Source organism: Tursiops truncatus, chromosome 10, assembly GCF_011762595.2.
Source record: "Tursiops truncatus isolate mTurTru1 chromosome 10, mTurTru1.mat.Y, whole genome shotgun sequence".
NCBI lineage: Eukaryota > Metazoa > Chordata > Mammalia > Artiodactyla > Delphinidae > Tursiops > Tursiops truncatus.
In genome coordinates this window covers 100,455,806-100,474,134 of record NC_047043.1, presented here as the reverse complement: position 1 = coordinate 100,474,134, position 18,329 = coordinate 100,455,806, and the positions used below count along the sequence as shown (strand labels likewise).

At 61.0% G+C, this 18,329-nt stretch overlaps 1 protein-coding gene and 1 long non-coding RNA gene across 4 annotated transcripts in view; one reads left to right on the top strand and one right to left on the bottom strand.

Annotated features, from left to right (window-relative positions):
- The window catches only part of IQSEC1 (IQ motif and Sec7 domain ArfGEF 1), a 112,782-nt gene extending 104,565 nt beyond the window's left edge, over positions 1-8,217 (bottom strand). Inside the window, exon 1 of one of the 3 annotated variants that reach the window (XM_033865514.2) lies at positions 7,756-8,217. In XM_033865514.2, the coding sequence (XP_033721405.1) occupies positions 7,756-7,823 (68 nt within the window). In that variant the 5' untranslated portion in view covers positions 7,824-8,217. Of the gene's footprint in view, positions 1-1,855; positions 1,924-7,755 lie in introns of those variants that run through there. The other 2 variants (XM_033865517.2, XM_033865516.2) reach the window with 2 other exon arrangements.
- Positions 8,218-10,071: 1,854 nt separating this feature from the next.
- Positions 10,072-13,941, top strand: LOC141275709 (uncharacterized). Its single transcript, XR_012323936.1, has 3 exons — positions 10,072-11,319; positions 11,415-12,303; positions 12,496-13,941. It is a non-coding gene; the product is annotated as an uncharacterized lncRNA (long non-coding RNA).
- Positions 13,942-18,329: the final 4,388 nt, after the last annotated feature.

Sequence of the window (18,329 nt, the reverse complement as noted above, 5' to 3'; positions counted from 1 at the left end):
TGCTCCATCCTAAGCATTGATAACTGTGAAATCATCAATCTGGTATACTAGCTGGCTTTGTTTCAAATAGGCCACGTGTACCTATGAAAATAAATCACGGCCGCCCTGGTGCCCCTTCCCTGCTATCCATCCCCCTCCCCTGACTTTTTGTCTAGTTCGTTTGTCCCTTTGGATCCCCAGACAACACAGTGCTTGGCACACAGTAGGTGCTCAATAAAAGTGGAATCCTTGAACTTATGGACAAGCAAGGTGCTGAGACGGCAGAGTCGTGGGGTGCTTGGCTCCTGACTCCACGGCCTGTGCACAGGCAAGGACAGGAGGCCTCGGGAGTGAAAGCAGCTTGTCCGAGGCACCAGCACAAGCGCCGGCCCCAGAGCCCCGCATGCCCTCGGGTGGCCTTTGCCCGGCTGGACCAGCGTGCATCCACCTGGCCAGGCTCCGCAGCTGTGCCCTGGAGCCCAGCAGAAGCAGCTCACTGCTGGAGATGCCGAGCTGGGGGTCGGAGCCCTGGGCTCTGAGCGGCCTGACCACTGGGGTCCTCCGTGACCCCTGGCCCTCTGGGCCATCAGGCAGCTCTATGGATGGGTCAGGGGAAGCCTTCGCTGACCCCAGCTCAGAGGGCAGCCTTGGAGCTCTCACTCCTGTAGCCAAGCCTCCTCCACCCCAGTCCCGGCTATTGGGGGCTCATGGGGCAGCAGCCCCTCCTCAGGACTGGAGTCCAACCCCTGCAAAGGGAGAAACAGACCCAGCGATGGGGTCGTCATGGGATCCACTGACCCCTGTCCCCTGTACTTCCTGCCCCGACAGAGGCTGCATGATACACCGAGGGGCTGGGGGTAGCTCCAGGTTCAAACCCCAGCTCCCGTACGTACGCCGGCCGGGGGACGCCACATGGACGCCCTCACGTTACCAGAGGTGGCAGCCATTCTGCTTCCCAGTTGCTGTGAGGGTTAGAGGGGGAAGCAGGACACAGCGGGGAATCTCCCCGAGGGGCAGGTGGCCCAGGTCCCCTGCGCGCCAAAGGGGACTTCCCGAGGGACGGCACCAGCGCCACACTGAGCTGCTCGTTCTGCGTGTACAGAGCTGCCCACCCACCGGGACTGTCCCCGAGTCCCTCCCGCCCCGGGATCTGCCAAGCCTCATGGCTCCATGCTGCACCATTTCAGAAAGAAGGTGAAGCTGTCGGCAGGGCTGGGGCTGCCGAGGGCACACGCGCCGGGCCACTGCGGGGCCAGTGGGGGGAGAGCTGCCCAGGCAGTGTCCTCTCGGGACAAAGCTGACCCTGATGGACTGACAAACAGGAAGCCCGGGTCCCAGAGCCCGGCGAAGCCTCCTGCACCCTCGGCCCAGTCTCCCTGTGCTCCAAGTGCGGGCTCCTCAGGCGAGGGAGTGGGGGGGATGCACCGACCACACTCTGGGGGCCTCCGGGGCCTCAGTTCACTTGGCTGTGAAGTGGGCCTGGGCCAGAGTTCCTCTTTCTCGGGCGGGAGGGGGGGGTCGTGGGGCCCCAGGCAGAGAACCAACCGGCCCGGGTGGGCTGAGGGGCCCTGGCTGTCCTCCCTCCAGGGCGTGGGGGTGGGTCTAACCCCCAGGGGAGCGAGCGGACTTCCCTCCTGCAGCCGTGGCCGCCCTTCCAGGCAGCTGTGGGGAAACACCTGGGGCACCTGGGCCAGCTGGGCCACACCATCCAGGCAGTGAGAAGGCACAAAAAACAGTTCCAAGAAACAGCCAAAACCCCAACGAGCGCGCCAGAGACCCTCACCCCAGCCGCTGCCCCAAACACTGACGGCCCCTCGCAGGTCACCCAGGTGGCCGAGCCCCTCTCCCTGCTCCTGGGCAGGCGGTGGGTACTCACAGTGTCACCACGGAGAGGGCGGCGGTCTTCCTGGAGCCCCAGCACCCTGCCTGCCTCCGTGGCCCCTCGGGACCAGCTGTGGGCCCTCCCCCCGCAGGGCCTGACCGACTTCCTCCCTGCTCAGTCGGCGTCCAGGAAACCACGCCCCGGGCACCCTGGGGCCCCCGCCCGCCCCCGACAGGGCCCGGACGCTGCCCAGTGGGCTCTTTCAAGGTCTGGCCCGTCCAAGGGGCCCCAGACCAGGCACGCCCCACGGGCTCTGCTCAATAAATAATACAGCTTCCTGCCTGGCCGGTCTCTCGTGGCCGATCGCGTTTCGGGGCCACTCGAGTTTCGTCGAGGCTGCTTTGTTCAGAGCGCCGGCCCGGCTGGGTCTCTGGCCACACGGAGCTAACGCTCTCACTGTGGGCCAGCCTGAGCAGGCAGGACAAAGGCGTGTGACAGGTGGCCCTGGAGGACACTACCCTACTTACTCTGAAAGCTGCTTCAGCCCAGAGGGGATCGGGGATGGCAGGGGTGGGGCGGTCAGCCTGCCTTCCTTGTGGCCGGGCGGGTCTCTGAGGCCTCCACACGTTCAACTCCCCGTGCCCACACCAGTGGGGTCACCTGGAGAGTCCCTGGCCACTCCCCGCCACTGTCCGGCCCATCCCCCATTCCTGGAGGCCCTGCCCAGGCCCCTCCTCCAGGAAGCCTTCCCCACTGTGGGACCGATCACTGCCACCTTCTGCCAGTCTGTCTCCTTGGGGTATCCATCGTCATCTCTCTCCTGACTGGTCTCTCCAGCCCCGCCAGCCCACACCCTGTCCCCTCCACCGTCTCATTTCCTCGCAGCAGTGATTGTTTTAAAACAGAAAGCACGTCATGTCATTATCCTGCTTCAAACCCTGCCCTGTCTCTCTTCCAACCTCAGTCAACTCTCAAGTCCTCAAAAGAATGTGGTCCTGGACCCTGGGGACACCGCATTCCTTCTCTCCCTGACCCTTGTCTCTAAGGTTACGCCTCTGGGTCTTTGCACCTGCTGTGCTCGCTGCTGGAACGTTAGTTCTCCCCCAGCTCTGCACAAGCTCACTCCTTCCTGCCGTGCTCAACTCGAGCCACCCCCTCACACAGGCCTTTCTTTTCTTTGCCTTGTTTTAAAACAGGTTCATCGAGATACAATTTGCATTCCATAAAATTCACCCATTTAAAGTGTGCAATTCACGGGACTTCCCTGGCGGTCCGGTGGTTAGCGCTCCGCACTTCCACTGTGGGCGGCACGGGTTTGATCCCTGGTCGGGGAACTAGGATCACACATGCCTTGCAGCACAGCCAAAAAAATAAAAAATATAAAAATAAAGTGTGCAGTTCAATGGTTTCAGTATATTTAGAGCGGTGCAAACATCACCACCTTCTAAGTCTGGAATATTTTCATCATCCCAGAAAGAAACACCCATTAAGCAGTCCCTCTCGGCCCCGCCCAGCCTGGACAACCATTAGTCTATTCCTGTGTCTGTGGACTTGCCTCTTGCGGACGTTTGTGTAAGTGGAACCACACACTCTGCGGCCTTTCCTGACTGGCTCACGTCGCTTAGGCTGGTGTTCTCAAGGTGTGTCCGTGTCATAGCGTGTACCAGCACGTCACTCCTTTTCACGGCTGCGTAACATCCCGTTGCACGGATGGACCCACTCATCAGCTGAAGGACACTTGGGAGCGGCCTTTCGGGACCACCCAGGTCACGTGGCCCCTCCTGCCCCTTCGCTCTATCACGCCTCCCAGTTTAACCCTCTTCCCTGAATCCCTGTCTGAAGACCTCTTCATCTATTCGTTTTCCTGTTGGTCTCCCGTCCGAACCTCAGCCCTGTGAGACCCTGGCCGTCCACGTACTCACTGCCGGATCCCCAGGGCGCGGCGCACAGTAGGCATTCAGCCTTTACCACGCCTGCTGGGGTTGCTTGGCCCCCGTCATCCCCCCGGCCCGGCTCTCTGAGGGCAAGCGCGCTCCCACCAAGAAAGGTCTCCCCAGTGACCCCGAGAGGGAACTAATAACGCCAGGCCCGGAGCCCCAGGCTCCTCCTCTGCCCTGGGGATGGTGCCCCTCCCAGGTGGATGTGAGAAAGCAGCGTGCCTGCACAGAGGCGACGGAGCAGCGCGTGATCGGGGGCAGGCCTGCAGGGCTGAGGCTCAGGGAGGCCCACGTATGAGAGGGGAGAGAAGCTGCCAGAAGAATCCACATGAGCTTCGGGCAGCGCCCAGAGCAAGGAGGCGGCAGCTCCTCTGCCCTGCCTGGGATCTCCCGTCCTGGCTGCACTCGGCTCTGGTGCCAAGAGAGGGACCAGGAGAGCCTGGCGTGTGTCCACAGGAGAAGGAGGTGAGGAGGCGACTGGGAGTCCCGGCCACTGCAGGCTGTGTCAGGACAGGGGCGGAGGTGGGCCGGGGGCCTGAGCACAGGGCCAGCACCCCCAACCCAGAGTGGGGGGTGGCATCAAAGGAAGAGAAGTCCCAGCTCCAAGTGGGAAAGGATCTCCGCGACCGAGAGCTGGCCAGGCTGGGAGGCAGCGCGCTTCCCGCCCCAGGACGAGTGCACGCAGGCTGCCTGCTGAGGGGCATCAGATGGCTAATTGTCCAGGAAGCTCCCTGGGAGCTCCCGGAGCTTGGCTGCCAGCTGCTCCCCTGCCCTCCTCCCCAGAGTCACCACAGTGGGGGAGGGGCCGGGGGCAGGCTCTGCATCCCAACTGGGCCGCCCCCCCCACCCCACCCCCACCCCCGGCAGCTCAAATGCCCTTCTGGCCCTCAGGGCACAAAGCAACCTCTCGTTCCCCAAATAATGCCAGGTGCACCAGTGATTTTCCGGCCCGACCCCAGAGGCTGAGGGTTACCTGCAGCGCAGAGGAGGGGCTGTAACAGCCAGGGCCCCACCCCGGAGGTGGGCGCTCAGACACCGCCCTGCACCCACCCTGCAGGCAGGCCCGCAGGCATCGACTCAGTTAATTTCAGAACCACCCTAAAAGTCACTCCCGTGGTAGAAAGGGCTGAGCTGCTTCCAAACTCTGGGCAGCCTGACTGCCAAGCCTGACCTCCCCCGCACTCCATCACAGTCCTCAGGACGCAGACGACTCGGAGGGAAGGCAGGGGACGGCGTCAGTGGTGCCGAGCTGACAGAACCCCCTTAGGATCTCCCCAAGAAGCCCGCCCGGCTGGCACCGCTCCCCTCACTCTACAGGCGAGGAAACGGGCCCGAGAAGTTCAGCATCTGGCCCGTGACTGCACATCTTACAACCTACCGCTGCTGGCTGGGACGCCGTGTGCCCAGCTCCCGGGAGATCTGTCCAGGAGACGCCCTGAGCCCAGGGGTCCCCTCTCAGGGACCTCAGGCCAAGTCCCAGGGATCCTGCCACCGGCTTCTTGGCTGCAGCCACCGGGGCCCCGGGCAGAGGGCCAGGGAGGGCCAGCCAGCAGCGGCCTGTTCCCCACTCACCTCGCGCTTTTCCAGACGTGAGCGGCCCAGCCAGGGCGACCGGCACACGCGGAGGGGAATCTGAAGACGCAAGTGGAAAACTATGCGCTGTCCGATCGCAACCCTCCAATTTGTCCCTGTGGCTGCCGCTAGCCCCGCCTGGGGCCGCAGACCTGCTGACTCAGGTCTCCCACCCGCCTCCGGCAGCCAAGGGGGCTGGGATCCCGCCGAGGGCCTGCTCCAGCTGTCTGTCCGTCTGTCTCAGGGAGTGGCCTTTGCCCTCTTGGGGGCCCTCCAAGGGGTGGGGTGGGGGGTGCACAGAGCAGGGTGTGTGTGCTGAAGCCTGGAGCCCACCCCGTGCATCCCACACCGGGACCATCCTCCTTGCTGACCACACAGCACCCTGTACTTATGGGCTCTAAGTAGGGGGTTGGGGAGAACCCAGGGCCAATTACGGTGCCCTCACCCACCCCAAGCCGGTCCTCTGTCATTGACAGCCAGGCGGCCACCCTGCCAGTGTGCACACTGGCCCTGCACTGCAGGCCTGCCTGTCGCTTCTGTACGGCCAGCAGTGCCCACAAACACTGAGTGGGCACTGACCTCGAGCCCCACAAGCCCTCGGGTGGCTGTGCCATTACTCCCACCCTGAAGATGAGGAAAGGCCTGGAGAGGCCAGCCTGCAGGGCTCCACGAGGCTGGGCTGCTCATCCTCAGAGCTGGTGAGCCCCTGGCAAAGCGTGGCAGGGCCTCCCAGGCCTGGGCCCACTGCATCCTGTAAACAACCCTTGAGGCTTCCAGAGTGCCAATCCCGGAAACCGCAGGAGAGAACAAGACGCAGGAAAATCCTGCTGCGGTTACAGGGAAAGGCACCCAGGGACTCACCCCCTGCTTGGCCTGGCCTCCAAGGTACCCGCCTGAGGAGGTCTGTCCCAGGGTTTGAGGAGGAACAAGCGGCTGCTGACTCACTCCAGGGGTGAGCTTTCCTCTCCTTTCCTACAGCCAGCCTGCATCCCCACCCAAGAAAAAGCCTCAGCCCTTACTGTCTGCCCTGTTTCCCTAAAGCCAGGCCCAAGGCCCGTCCCTGCAATGCCTCTCACCCTCCCATCTACCCAGGATGACGCCCAGGGTCCCAAACACTCTCCCCCAGCAGCAGAGACAACTGTGGTCCTGGAAATGATAGCTTCTTATCACCGTGAGAGCGACCTGGGTGTCTGGGTTTCCCTTTTCCCTTTGGCTGCTAGGAAGCTCGGCAATTTTCATCTCAACAAAAGGACCTCAGGACCCTGCATATCTCTATTCTTTTTTTTTTTTTCTGCTAGGTCATGATACCCTGTTCTAAATTGTGTTTTTCTTGATCCTGATGTTTTACTATTTATTTTATTGTAGGTATTTCATGTTAAGTGGTCACAAATATTCTGGGAAGGAAAGAAGGAAGGAAGGCAGGAAGGAAGGAAGCAAGGGAGAGTTTATATAGTTTACATACCAGGTAATGAGGGCGGGAAGAAAGAGGGAAGGGAATCTTCCAATCCCTTATCCTTCCTAAAACCTCCCCTTGAAGTAAAAAACAGGCCCGAAGGAAGGTGTTATCCAAATAGGTGGGGCCTCTAAGCCCTTCCCAACCCCTCGACAGAGGTGGAGCCCAGCCTTGTCTGAGATCACACAGGATCCATTGGTCGCTGCTCCTGGCTCTGAACTCTGTCAGCAGCTGCTGAGGCTGGAGCCAACCCGGGGGTGGGGCTGGGATTGGTGTTGTGGGGGTGGGGGGGAGTGCCCTCTCCCCAGGGGTGGAGCTCTGCTCTACCTCCTTCTCCACCCCCACTGCACCTGGCTCTGGGCACCCCCCAGCTCACGGAGGGGGAAGTCAGCAGCTACCTCTTACCCAACGCTGGCCGCATGCCAGGCTCCACCCTCTGTTCCCTCACTTAATCCTCCCTTTGAGCCTCCAAGGATCTGCAGGTGGGAAACTCTGGCCCGAGAGGTGAAGCCACTTCACCCTCAAAAGCCAGTGACCCTGGGCTGCCTGGTGCCCAAGTCCGGGCTCAGCGACTGCGTGGACAACAGTGTGAAACAGTCCTGCCCGCGTTCTGAGCCCATCTCACCGAGGGGTGACAGCAAGGGAGGCTGGGGACGGGCCCAGGTCACTCAGATGTGCCCAAGGCTGGTGCGCTCTGTGATAAGCGCAGTTCCCGTGCACGCTGGGGAGACTGCCAGCCACACCGAACCTGCCAGGCATGCTCCGGGGCACCTGGGCACCCCAGACCCTTGGCCCACTGTCCTGCTCCCTCCTCATCAGAGGCTCAGAGGAGAGCGCCAGGGTGGCCTTTCGTGCTTCCTTCCCTGCTCCCCCAGGGCGGGCTGCCCTGGACCTCGTAGAGCCAACGCGACTGGCCAGCCCAGTGGCCGCTTGCCTCTGCCCGCTGGGGCACAGCCAGGCACGGCTGCATACACACGCACACCCCCTGGTACCTGAGGGTCCTCACGGAGATGCAGTACTTCCACATAAGGCTCCACACGGCGCTGCCACCGCCCTTCATGCCTGGCTAGGGGGGAGTGGGCAGCCGAGGGCCCACGGCGCTGCCCTCCGGCCCTGGTCCGCTCTGGCTGGGGGTCTGGCTCTCAGGTCGCTTCCCTCTTCATGGTGGGAAGAAGAAAGAAAAGGCCCAAAGCCTGGGGGCCTGGAGGAGGCGCTGGCTCCACAGGCCACCGCAGGTCCCAGCTGCCGGCCGTGCAGTCCCCGGGCGGCTGCCCCAGACCCTCCTGGCTGAGCGGCCCTCGTGCACCAGACCCCGTGGCTCCTGCACAACCTTCGCCGGCTTCCTGCCAGGGGACGGCGGTGGCCCGGGGCCAGGGGAGCAGTGAGTCACTCAGGGCGGGCTGGGTGAGGGGCGTCCGCCTGGAGCCCAGGGTCTGGTCCTGCGTCCAGAGGCCGGCCTGGGACTGGGACTGGAGAGGCTGAGCCCGAGGAGGGAGGTGGGCGGGGAGGCAAGGGCGGGCCCACATCCTCCCTCATCTCCCCAGAGGCCTAAACCCAACACCCGCCCGCTGCAGCCCTAGCCCTGCCCACCGAAGCTCCGGCCAGGACGCGGAGAGGGGCTGTCTGCTTCCTGGGAGAGCGCCAGCCCTCGAGGATCTCCGTCTGGTGGGGGAGATGAGGTTTCCAGCCCTGGCCAGGCCACCTCCCTGCTGCGTGACGAGCCTGGGGGTGGCTTGCCCCTCCTTGACCTCAATTACCTCCACGCCACCCACCCCCCCGACCTCGGCCTCATGGAGCCCTGAGCACTGGCCCAGAACTGACTAACCAATTCTCCCAACTGCTTTCCGAGGTGCATTTGATCATCAGCTCCGTTTTACACGTGAGGGAAGTGAGGCACAGACAGAGGCGGTCAGTCACCGAGGCCGCAGACCTAGGAGGCGGCGGAGGTGGGATGTGAGCCGTGCGATGGGTTCTCGGAGCCCGTACTGGAGCAGCCAGCGGACGCCAGCTGCTCCGTGCACAGTGGGGCAGGAGGAAGGTCGGAGGGCTGGGCTCCTCTCAGCAGTTGTGGGGTCTGGGCCTGAGCCGGGTTTGGGGCATTTCCAGGCAGGGCCCCAGCTGGAGCCTCTGCCCTCGCCCCCTGCCAGCTGCTCCCAGGCCCAGCCCAGGGCAGGCAGCTGGGGCTTCCCAGGCGAAGCCCCTGGGGACAGTGACTCACAGCTCAAGGCGGGTGCTCACAGAACCCACTTCTCCCAGCCCACGGCCCTCAGGAAGTCCTCCAGAAGGCAGGTGGGCCCAGACCCCAGCACCCTGCAGCCCTGAGCCTCACACCCAGTTGCCAGCGCCATCCTGTCCAGTGGCCGTCAGGGCCCCCACTTCACCCACGAGGAAACCGAGGCTCAGAGAGGGGCATCACCTGCCCACAGACAGTCAGGGAGGATGGAGCTGGGCCTGACCGGGTCTCCGGGTCAAAGCCTTGTTCCGTCCCTGGGCCCCCCGCCCTGGCCTGTGCAGGATGGGAGTTCTGTTGTGGATTCCAGCCCGATTCCCACAGTGAGGACAGCAGCTGCACGCTTGTCTCTCCCCCAAGCCAGGAAAGAACTTTTTATCTGAAAGGAAGATAGGCTTCTACAAAGGCCATGGCCTCCCTGGGGGCCTCGTGAACACAAATTCTCACTCTTTGTTATCAGACACCACCACAGTAGGCCCCTACCTGCCACAGGACCTCCTCACAGCACTCTGGGGAAGTGGCTGCCCATCCTCAGCTTGAACACCCTTGAATACCCCCAGTGACAGGAACCTCACTACCTTTCAAAGTTGCACATTCCATCATGGGCCTCCACTGACCTAGGGAAACTCTCCTTTGGATAGAGCCTCCCTGTCACTTTTCATACTGGCTTTACTTCCTGTGCCACACAGAGCAAGGTCTCCCTTCCAAGGTCTATCGGGTCTGTCCTCCTACTAGTGGAAGTTTCCTCAACATCTTTTGTGGGTGGGGGCAGGCTCTGTTTACACATCTCTACCCACCCCTATATTCACACATCCATTCACCCACCCACCTGTCCAACTCACCATCCATGGACCCATTCATCCATTCACATGTCCACACACATCTCCCTCCCTCTGTTCCAGTCATGCATCCATTTATCCTCTTATCCAACCTCCCCATCGATCCGTCCATCCCCTCAGCCATCCACCGCCTCACTCACCCCCCCGGCCTGGGCCCCTGTCCCCACAGGGTCACGAGGTGTAACAGGTGGTGGCAGCAAGCTCGTCCTCCTCCTGTCTTCCTGAACCCTCCTCCCTGCCAGCCCGCGCCTCTTGCTTGGTCCCCAAGTTTCCATCCATGACCTGTCACGTCCCTGGCAAACTGGAGCCTTCTCTGTCTCTGCCCCATGCCTTGTGTGGCCCCCAGCCTCTGATTTCCCGTGTCTCATGGGTCCTACTGCCCCAGGCTCTGGGGCCGACCCCCTGGTCCTGGGCTCAGCACTGGCGCCCAGCTGGAGGAGTATTTGTCACAGGCTTGCTCTGTGCCAGACACCAGTCATGGCAGGCACCCGGTAGAGGGGAGTACGTGGCCCTTTTGCCCTGGAGGTGATCTGAGAGAGAGGGCCATTTTTAAGACCAGAGGCCCAAGACCCTTGAGGGGGCCTCCTTCAAGTCGCTCTCGTCCTGGAGGACACACCTGTCCCATCACCAAAAGCTCTGGAGGTCCTGGGCCCCATCCTTCGTTCCTCCTCTTGGCTGTGTCCACCTGGTCCATCTCCTTCCCAGCAGCACCGAGTTAGGGCTTCCCTCCCTCCACTTTACAGATGGGGAAACTGAGGCCAGGGGAGGAGCACGGCTTTCTCAGCTCCCAGGGAGTCACTTGCTCCTCAGAAGGCTGCTCCTTGGTGAGGATGGGCTGGGGAGACTGTGTGAGGGTTCAGGAATCCCTTGGGGCACAAGAGGAGCTCACCCCATGGGCCCACCCAGCAGGGGCCAATCCAGGCGCCATCACCCACGCTCTCCTTCACCGGCGGCCCTTGACGATCTGCCTTTTGAACCCCTGGCAGCCCCACTCCATGGCCATCACTCTGGTCCAGCCTCGAACCTGAGCTGCACATGGCCCTGCACTGGCCCGATACCGGCCCCGGGGCTGATGGCAGTGGAGGCTGTCACATGGCAGAGGGCCCGGGGGGTGGCCTGGGGTGCACAGGGGCTGCCCCACCGATTCCACACTGCACCTGTCACGTCCCCTCTCTGCTTCCTCCATCCCCGAGGGGTGGGTGTCATTATCCCCATTTTACGGATGAGCACACTGAGACTCCAAGTGCTGCGAGGTTTCCTGATGCCGACGGTGGCTTGTTCTCGAGAACGGGCGCAGACTCCTGGTTCCCCTCTGATGCCCTCGTCCCTACACGCATCATCCGCTGAGCCTCAGTTTGCTCCTCTGCGCAATGGGACAAGCATCCCTCCCCTCCCGGCTGTGGTGACGGATAAGAGCTACGAGGCCAAAGAACCGTGTGACGCTGGATGTGAGACTTAACCTCTCAGGGCCACCTCCTGCGGGACCGGTGAGCCCCCGTCAGCACCATGTTGAGAGACCCGGGCACCGCTGGGCATGTGTGAGGTGCTCAGTGACTGCTGTCCCCCCTCCCCACCCCCGTAGGACACGGGGCCACAGCAGCAGGCGGGGAAAGGGCATGGAAACCTTCACACCCTCCGCTGGTCCCTCTCCCAGCCTCACGGCCAAAGCCAGACTCTGCGGAGAGCTGCCCGGGCCTCCACCCTCGGCCCAGTGACTCACATGGCCCACTGGGGGTGAGGTCACTGCCGCCCAGGCAGAGAAAAGGACACACCTGTTCCCTGGGAGACACCAACGCCTCGGTGCACTTGGCCTGCGAGGGCTTCTGCTCGCTTGAGGGCGGCAGCAGCCCGGGGGGCGGGCAGTGGGTGAGGACCCGGCCTGAGGACGGGGCTGGGGGCGTGGCCCGCCTCTGGGGGCCAAGTGAGGGTCTGCGAACCTCAGTCCAGCCTCCAGGCCCAGTGGGCTTTGTCCCCTCTGCTGGCATGGTGAGGGGCGTCCGTGGTCTTAGGGCTCTGAACCCCCCCCCCCAGTTCCCACCTCTGACTTAAGGGGCTACTCCATGTCGGCCCGTCTCATCCAGCAAATGGGCGTCCCCAACCCACTCCCTGGCGGTGAGCTGGGGGTGATGGGGTCTCTGAGGCCAGACCTTGGCCCCCTCCCCCTGGCTGGGTCCGTGCGCAGCCTCTGCAGGCTCCCCCTGCCTTCCGCCAGTCCCGTCCCTCCCCGACCCCCCATCCACCATTAGGGTCCTTCTAGCACCCAGCACCCTCCCCACTGCTGACCTCGCCAGGCAGGCAAGGCCCTTTCCCATCTGCCACCTGCACTCCACTCTGCTCTGGGCCATGGACTGCATCCCCAGGCACCCCGTTTCCGGTGGGTGTGGCCAGCGGGAGGCATGGCAAGACCCCAGGCGGAGGAGCGCACTGCCCCACCCGCTCCTGTCCTGCGCCCTCTGCAGCCGCAGTGCCTGGTGCGTGGTCTCTGCACAGGGCTCTCCCTGGGTTCTCGTAAAGGCTCCCTCGCCCGCCCTCGGGCCCAGGGAAGGCCCCCCTCCACCGTTGCCAGCCCAGGTGCTACACTGCCCCTTAACCCCGCCCCTGGGCACAGACCCCCACGGTCAGCACGGCCCACCAACTCCTAGTGGACCCGCTGTTTCCGCCAGGTCTCCATACACTGCCCTTCAAGGTGCAACTCAAAGGCCACTGCCTCCAGGAAGCAATTGTCTGTTCGCTCCTTCATCCATTCCACACGTATTGATCGCCAGACACCACGTGAGGACTCGCTGAGGAAGACGGGGAGCCTAGGAGGGGACCCTCCGGTGGGAGGGATGCCCGGCACCTAGCGAGCAGGTAAACAGATGACGTCGGCAGCGATCGGGGCCTCAGGGAAGAGAAACAAGGCAGAGCTTCTTGCCATGAGCTCACCCTGGTCCCCCTCTCCCGCCCACATACCCGCCATTCGCTGGGCCCGGGCTGTGGCCTTGCTCACCCTGCAGTACCCTGTCTGTCCCTCTGCCTCTGCTCTGAGAGCCTGGGGCGGGGCGGGGAGGGGAGAACATGGTGACTCAGCTCTCTGCACATCATCCGAACCAGCCTCACAACAGCCTAAGTAGCAACAGTCCTTACCAGGTCCGTTTTCCACAAACTCACAAACCGCGGCGCCAACACCTTGCCTGGGATGATACCCAAACCCAGCGCTGCCTGCCTGACTCCACGGCCGAGCTCTTTCTCCTGCTTCAGGCTGAAAGCGAAGTGCGTCACCGTCAGCTATATTTGCAGACTCTTCCAGCGGTGCCCAGAGCGGCGCCCAGCACGAGGCCGGTGCTAGACCCCCGTCAAGTGGGCTGAACATCAAAGACCGTAATCGTCCTGCTCCTTAAGCGGCGTGTGCCTTGTGGGGAGGGGACCCCGGATGCCTCTATTTTCCAGATGGGAAAATGGAGGCCCAAGGCTGCTAAGAGCGTTCGGTCACATGGGATCCTGAGTTCCGCCTTCTCCTCTCAGGCCCAGGAGGCCACTGAGGAGGCAGGTGTGGGGCAGAAGCCAGAGAAGAGTTTCACCAGGTCCATCGCAGGGGGCACGGGGGCCAGCGGCCAAGCCCCCGCCTGGGCATGCGGGGCCTCACTCGCCTGCCAAGCCGAGGGGAGGCTGGAGGGGGGGCAAGGACAGAGCAAGGACCAGGGAGCAGCTGCTGCTCGGACCCAGGTGGTGGCCCAGGAGGTGGGGACAAGCGATTGGATTCTAGAACCACTCACCAAGCAGAGCCAGCAGGGGCTGCTGATGGACGTGACAGGGGGCGGGGGAAAGAGGCGTGGAAGGCGATGCCTGGGATTCTGGTCTGAACTACGGGCGGATGGGGGCCCCGCTGATGGCAGTGGGCACATGGGGAGCAGGCATGGGGGGTGATTGGGTGGGACAGAGTGGTGAGGACCACAAGTGGTCTAAGGGGAAAATCGTTGCTCTGTGGGAATGAAGGCTCTGGATTTTCAGAAGTCAGAAATCCAGATTTTTTTCATAAAGGCTCTTGGGTTTTAGATGTTTGTGATAAATTCAAATTTAAAATGCCATGTGGGCTAATCCGGTGCACACCAAATAAAGTACACCTGGAGGGGTCTGGTCCTCAGGCTACCTCTTGTACCCTTTGTTCCTTCTCCCCCCGTCAAGATTCACAGAGCTACCACTTCCTCCAGGAAGCTGCCTGTGATTACTCCAGCTCTAGAGGTGCCTGTGCCTCCTCACAGCACTGAAACCACCAGATTGGCAGTGACTTGAGGGTGGGTGGGGGTTTGCTTGTCAATTTCTCATGCCCGCAGCAGACACTCTGGCCGAGAGCAGGCGTTATTGAATGAGTACCTACTGAAGGATTCTCTCTCTCCCTTGATCCTCCCACCTTTCATTTTGCAGATGTGGAAACTGAGGCCCAGAGAAGGGAGGTGACCTGTCCACGGTGGGCTCTGGGGCCAGGGCCTGCTTGCTGTCCAGCCTGCTTGTCAGCTGCCCCCGAGACCGGGCGAGCAGGAAGTGTGAAGGTGGTTGCACAATCTTACTAGGTTTTGCCACCCGAGGGAAAAACAAGATCCTGGGCAGCCCCTGAGTGTCCAGGGAGGGTAGGGAGCCCATTCCAGGGCGACGGGGGCCACCCACTGGGGTCAGGGCAGAGCCAGACCCCTAGGACTGAGCATCGCTGGGGGTGGCCTGGCTGTGGACAGAGGGACCCCCCCGAGGGCGGGGTCTGACATCGGTAGTCAGTTAAAGTGACAGCCAGCCCTCCTGGGCTCTCTTCTGAGAGTTTCGACCCACTTCCCTTTTGGCCCTGGAAGGGCAGACTGTGCCAGGGACCTTCAGGGTCTGTGCTCAGATCTGCCACGTAGAGAAATCAGATGACGGAGGCGACGGAGGCCCAGCCCAGTTCCCAGCACTGGCAACGGAGAAACGGAGTCTCCGAGGTGTGCAGTGACCTACCTAAGGTCACACAGCCTGGGGGCAGCAGATCTGGGGTCCCGACTCCGAGTCCTATATCCTTTCCAGGCTGCTGAGCTGCACTGGCCCTGGCGTCTTTAAAGCCACCCCCCACACCCTTCTCCCCCACCTCGGAGTCCTCATCCGCAAAACAGGAAGAGAGGCAGAAGCCGCCCCCGCGGTGCTCCGTGCACAGCAGCGCCCCTGAGGGCCGATGCTGTGTGAACGCGCTCGTGGTGTGTGGTGCCGTGTGCAGGCTCGTGACTACAGAGCCACACTCTCCTTAGCTTCTGGTCTCTGAATGGTCTGGGCGCGGCAACCTTTCCAACCTCCAGGGAGACACATCTCACTTTCATCCAAGAGAAATAACACCTAGTGGTTACTGGGTGCTCACTGGGGCCAGCGCCCTACGCGTGATGAACTCAGCAAATGCTTAGGTTCATCCTACAAGGCAGCTTCTACTATTATCTGCAGGGCATGGAAACCAAGGCACAGGCAGGTTTACAGACATGCCCAGGGGGATACAAACAGGAAATGGGAGAGCAAGGATTTGAACCAATTCCGCCCCCAAGCACCCACGATAACCACCATGCGACAGGGCTGTCCTAGTACGGCACGGAAGTCCTTCTCAAGGTCTAACCTGAAGGACCCCTAGGTCCTTCTTAGGCGAAGGGGAAAAGCTCCGCCCATGGCCCCCATTCTGTGCTGAAAGGCCTAAGTTCTTTGGCCCCTGGCTCCCAGCTCCCTGGGTGCTGGCATGCGGGTCAGGTTACCCCAAACAGGAACCCTCCCCTTGACTGTGTGTGTGTGTGTGTGTGTGTGTGTGTGTACAGAGGCCTGGTGAGGACCGCCCCACCCTGGGCCAGGACCTCACCTCCTCACTTGCTTCCCTGCATCCTGTTTCCCAGCGCCCAGCCCTGTTGGGGCGAGGCCCTGCCTGAATCTTCTCCGTCGCTCATCTCCGTGCACAGGCAGTTCCCAAGGCCCTCTCCGTGGACGTTATAGCATGTAATACTATTTAATGTTTTCCTTTAAGATCAACTGGTTTAAAAAGCTGCCCCCTAGTCTGATCAAGCTTCTAGGTCTAACTCCCAGGTTGTAGGCACTACAGGAGACAGAGGAACAAGCTGACGGGCGGGCAAAGCCACGGCATCCGGTGCAGGCACGTGGTTCACGGCGGGACTTTAAGCCAAGGGACTTGAGACCGGCTTCCAACTAGGTTCAAATTTGCAAGAATGAAAAGTTAAAAACAATGCGCAAAATGCCAAACGCGCTGGCTTTCGCCCCTGAGTATGGTTATTTCAAAAGGGAACTTTAGATCACTCCCCTACGTGGAAAACTAGTATCACTTGCTGTAAGTAGAAGGTTACCATGAAAACAAGACAGTGCGATCCGATTTCAGGAGGATTCTGTGTCCTGCCAAGGGTGCCTTGCAAACCTGCCCGCCTCTGTTCCGAGAAGCCCTGGGCGAGAGGTGAGCGCCTGCGCTCTCGCCCTGGGCCCACCGGGGACACTGGGCTGCAGGTAGGTCCCCGAAACACCTTTTCTCACCTTCCGCTTTTCGTGCATCAGGGAGGGAGGGGTGGTGAGCGTCGGAGCAGAGCCCCCTCCTCCCCGCCCCCGGCAGCCGCAGTCTCTGCAGCAGAGAGGGGCTCGGTGGGGACTCAGCCTCGGTGGCAGCCTGGGCCCTTCACAAGCTCAGAGCTGGGGCAGAGATGAAGAAACTGAGTCCCAGGCGGGGCAGGCACTGCCCAAGGTCACACGGAAAGTCTGGGGGCGGGGGGAACCAGGAATGACAAAACTCCAGATTTTCTGACCTTATGATCATGGAACCTTGTTCACAGGTATTCACTGAGCACCGACTGTGTGCGAGGCACAGAGGATGGGGGGCAGGGGTGAACAGGACAAAATCCCAAAGAGCTGACACTTAGAGGCGGGGGACAGAGGACAAAAGCTAGGCAAACGAATGAGATCATTTCCGATGCTGCTGAGGAGGATAAAGAAACCAGGCTGGAGGGCGTGAACGATGGCAGGCAGTCGGGGAGGTGGAGGCGGAGATGCCACTCAGGCTGAGGCCCGAAGTGCCGAGAAGGAGGGAGGGGGAGACCTGGGGCCAGGGCGCGCCAGAGAAGCAAGAGCCTGAGCACAGGCAACCAGCCCTCAGCAAGTCCTGACTCTTTCTTCAAACTTTGTGTTTTGAGTTAATTTCAGACTTACAGAAAAGTTGCCAAGAAGCCTACAAAGAATTCTGTACACCCTTTGCCCAGATTCCCCCCATGTTAACAGTGTATCCTGATTATCGTACTCCTTCTCGCCGTATGTGTGCGCGCGCGCACACACACGCATACACGCTTGCGATCGGAATTCTCTGAGCGTAAGTCGCCCCCCTCGAGTCCCTGCTACGTTGACGTGTTCCCTGAAAACAAGGACGTTCTGTGACATAACCGAAGGACAATTCTCAAAGTCGGGACATTCACATTGGTTCAATACTGCTATCTTATCCTCAGATCTTATTCAGAGTTGCCAGCCGACCTAGCGGACGTCCTCCACGGAGAACAGTCCCTGATCTTAAGCGTCTTTTGCAAACATGCCGAGGGAACTGCGTTCCCAGGGCGGCCTTTAAGGAGAGCACCGGTCCGGCCCATTGGGGGTGGACCACTCAGCTCACGGGCTGGCTCGCTCAGGGCCTGTGTGTTGGATCCTGACGCCAAGGGGAAATGAGCACCGTATACACACCTACCAAGATAGCCTCTGTATTTCTGACCCAAGGGAAAAAGTTAATAAACCTTTAAAACGGAAAAAATGATTATGAAAAGAGCCCACTGTTACTTGATCTCTTCGCACGTTTCTGTCGGCCCTCATAACCCACCCTGCAGGGCACAGGTTGCAGCCCCCTGAAATGACCGTCCCCGCTGCACAATAACGCAGGGTTGTAAAACAAACAACAGCCTGTCTTTATGTGCAAGTTCAATGTTTTGTTGGTTGCTTGATCGCTGAATTTTTGGGGGCCAACTCAAATTCCACACCCAGGCTGAATGCCTCACTTGCCTCACCCAGATCCCAGCCCTGCCCACCCCACGCCACGCACATGGGCTCTGCTGCTGTGCACATACTGTGCTCAACAGAGACCCACAGTGAGCCGGAGAATGGGTCCTTGTACCCACTTCACGGATGAAGAAAGGGAGGTCCTAGAGAAGTCTGCCAGCGCTGCCGTCACAAACACCACAGACTGGTGGCTGAAACCACAGAAATGTATTGTCTCGTGTTCTGGAGGCCAGGAGCCTGAGACCAAGGTGCTGGCAGGGTTGGTTTCCCCTGAGACCTCTCTCCTCAGCCTGCAGACAGCCCCCTTCTTGCTGTGTCCTCACATGGTGTATTAGGGTTCTTGAGAAAAAAAGAACCGTTAGGATGTACGTGTGCGTGTGTGTGCGTAACTATATACACACGTGTATACAGTTAGTTATTATCCACACATACACACACACATATATATAAATACACAGATACATTTATTTACTATAAAGAATTGGCTCATACT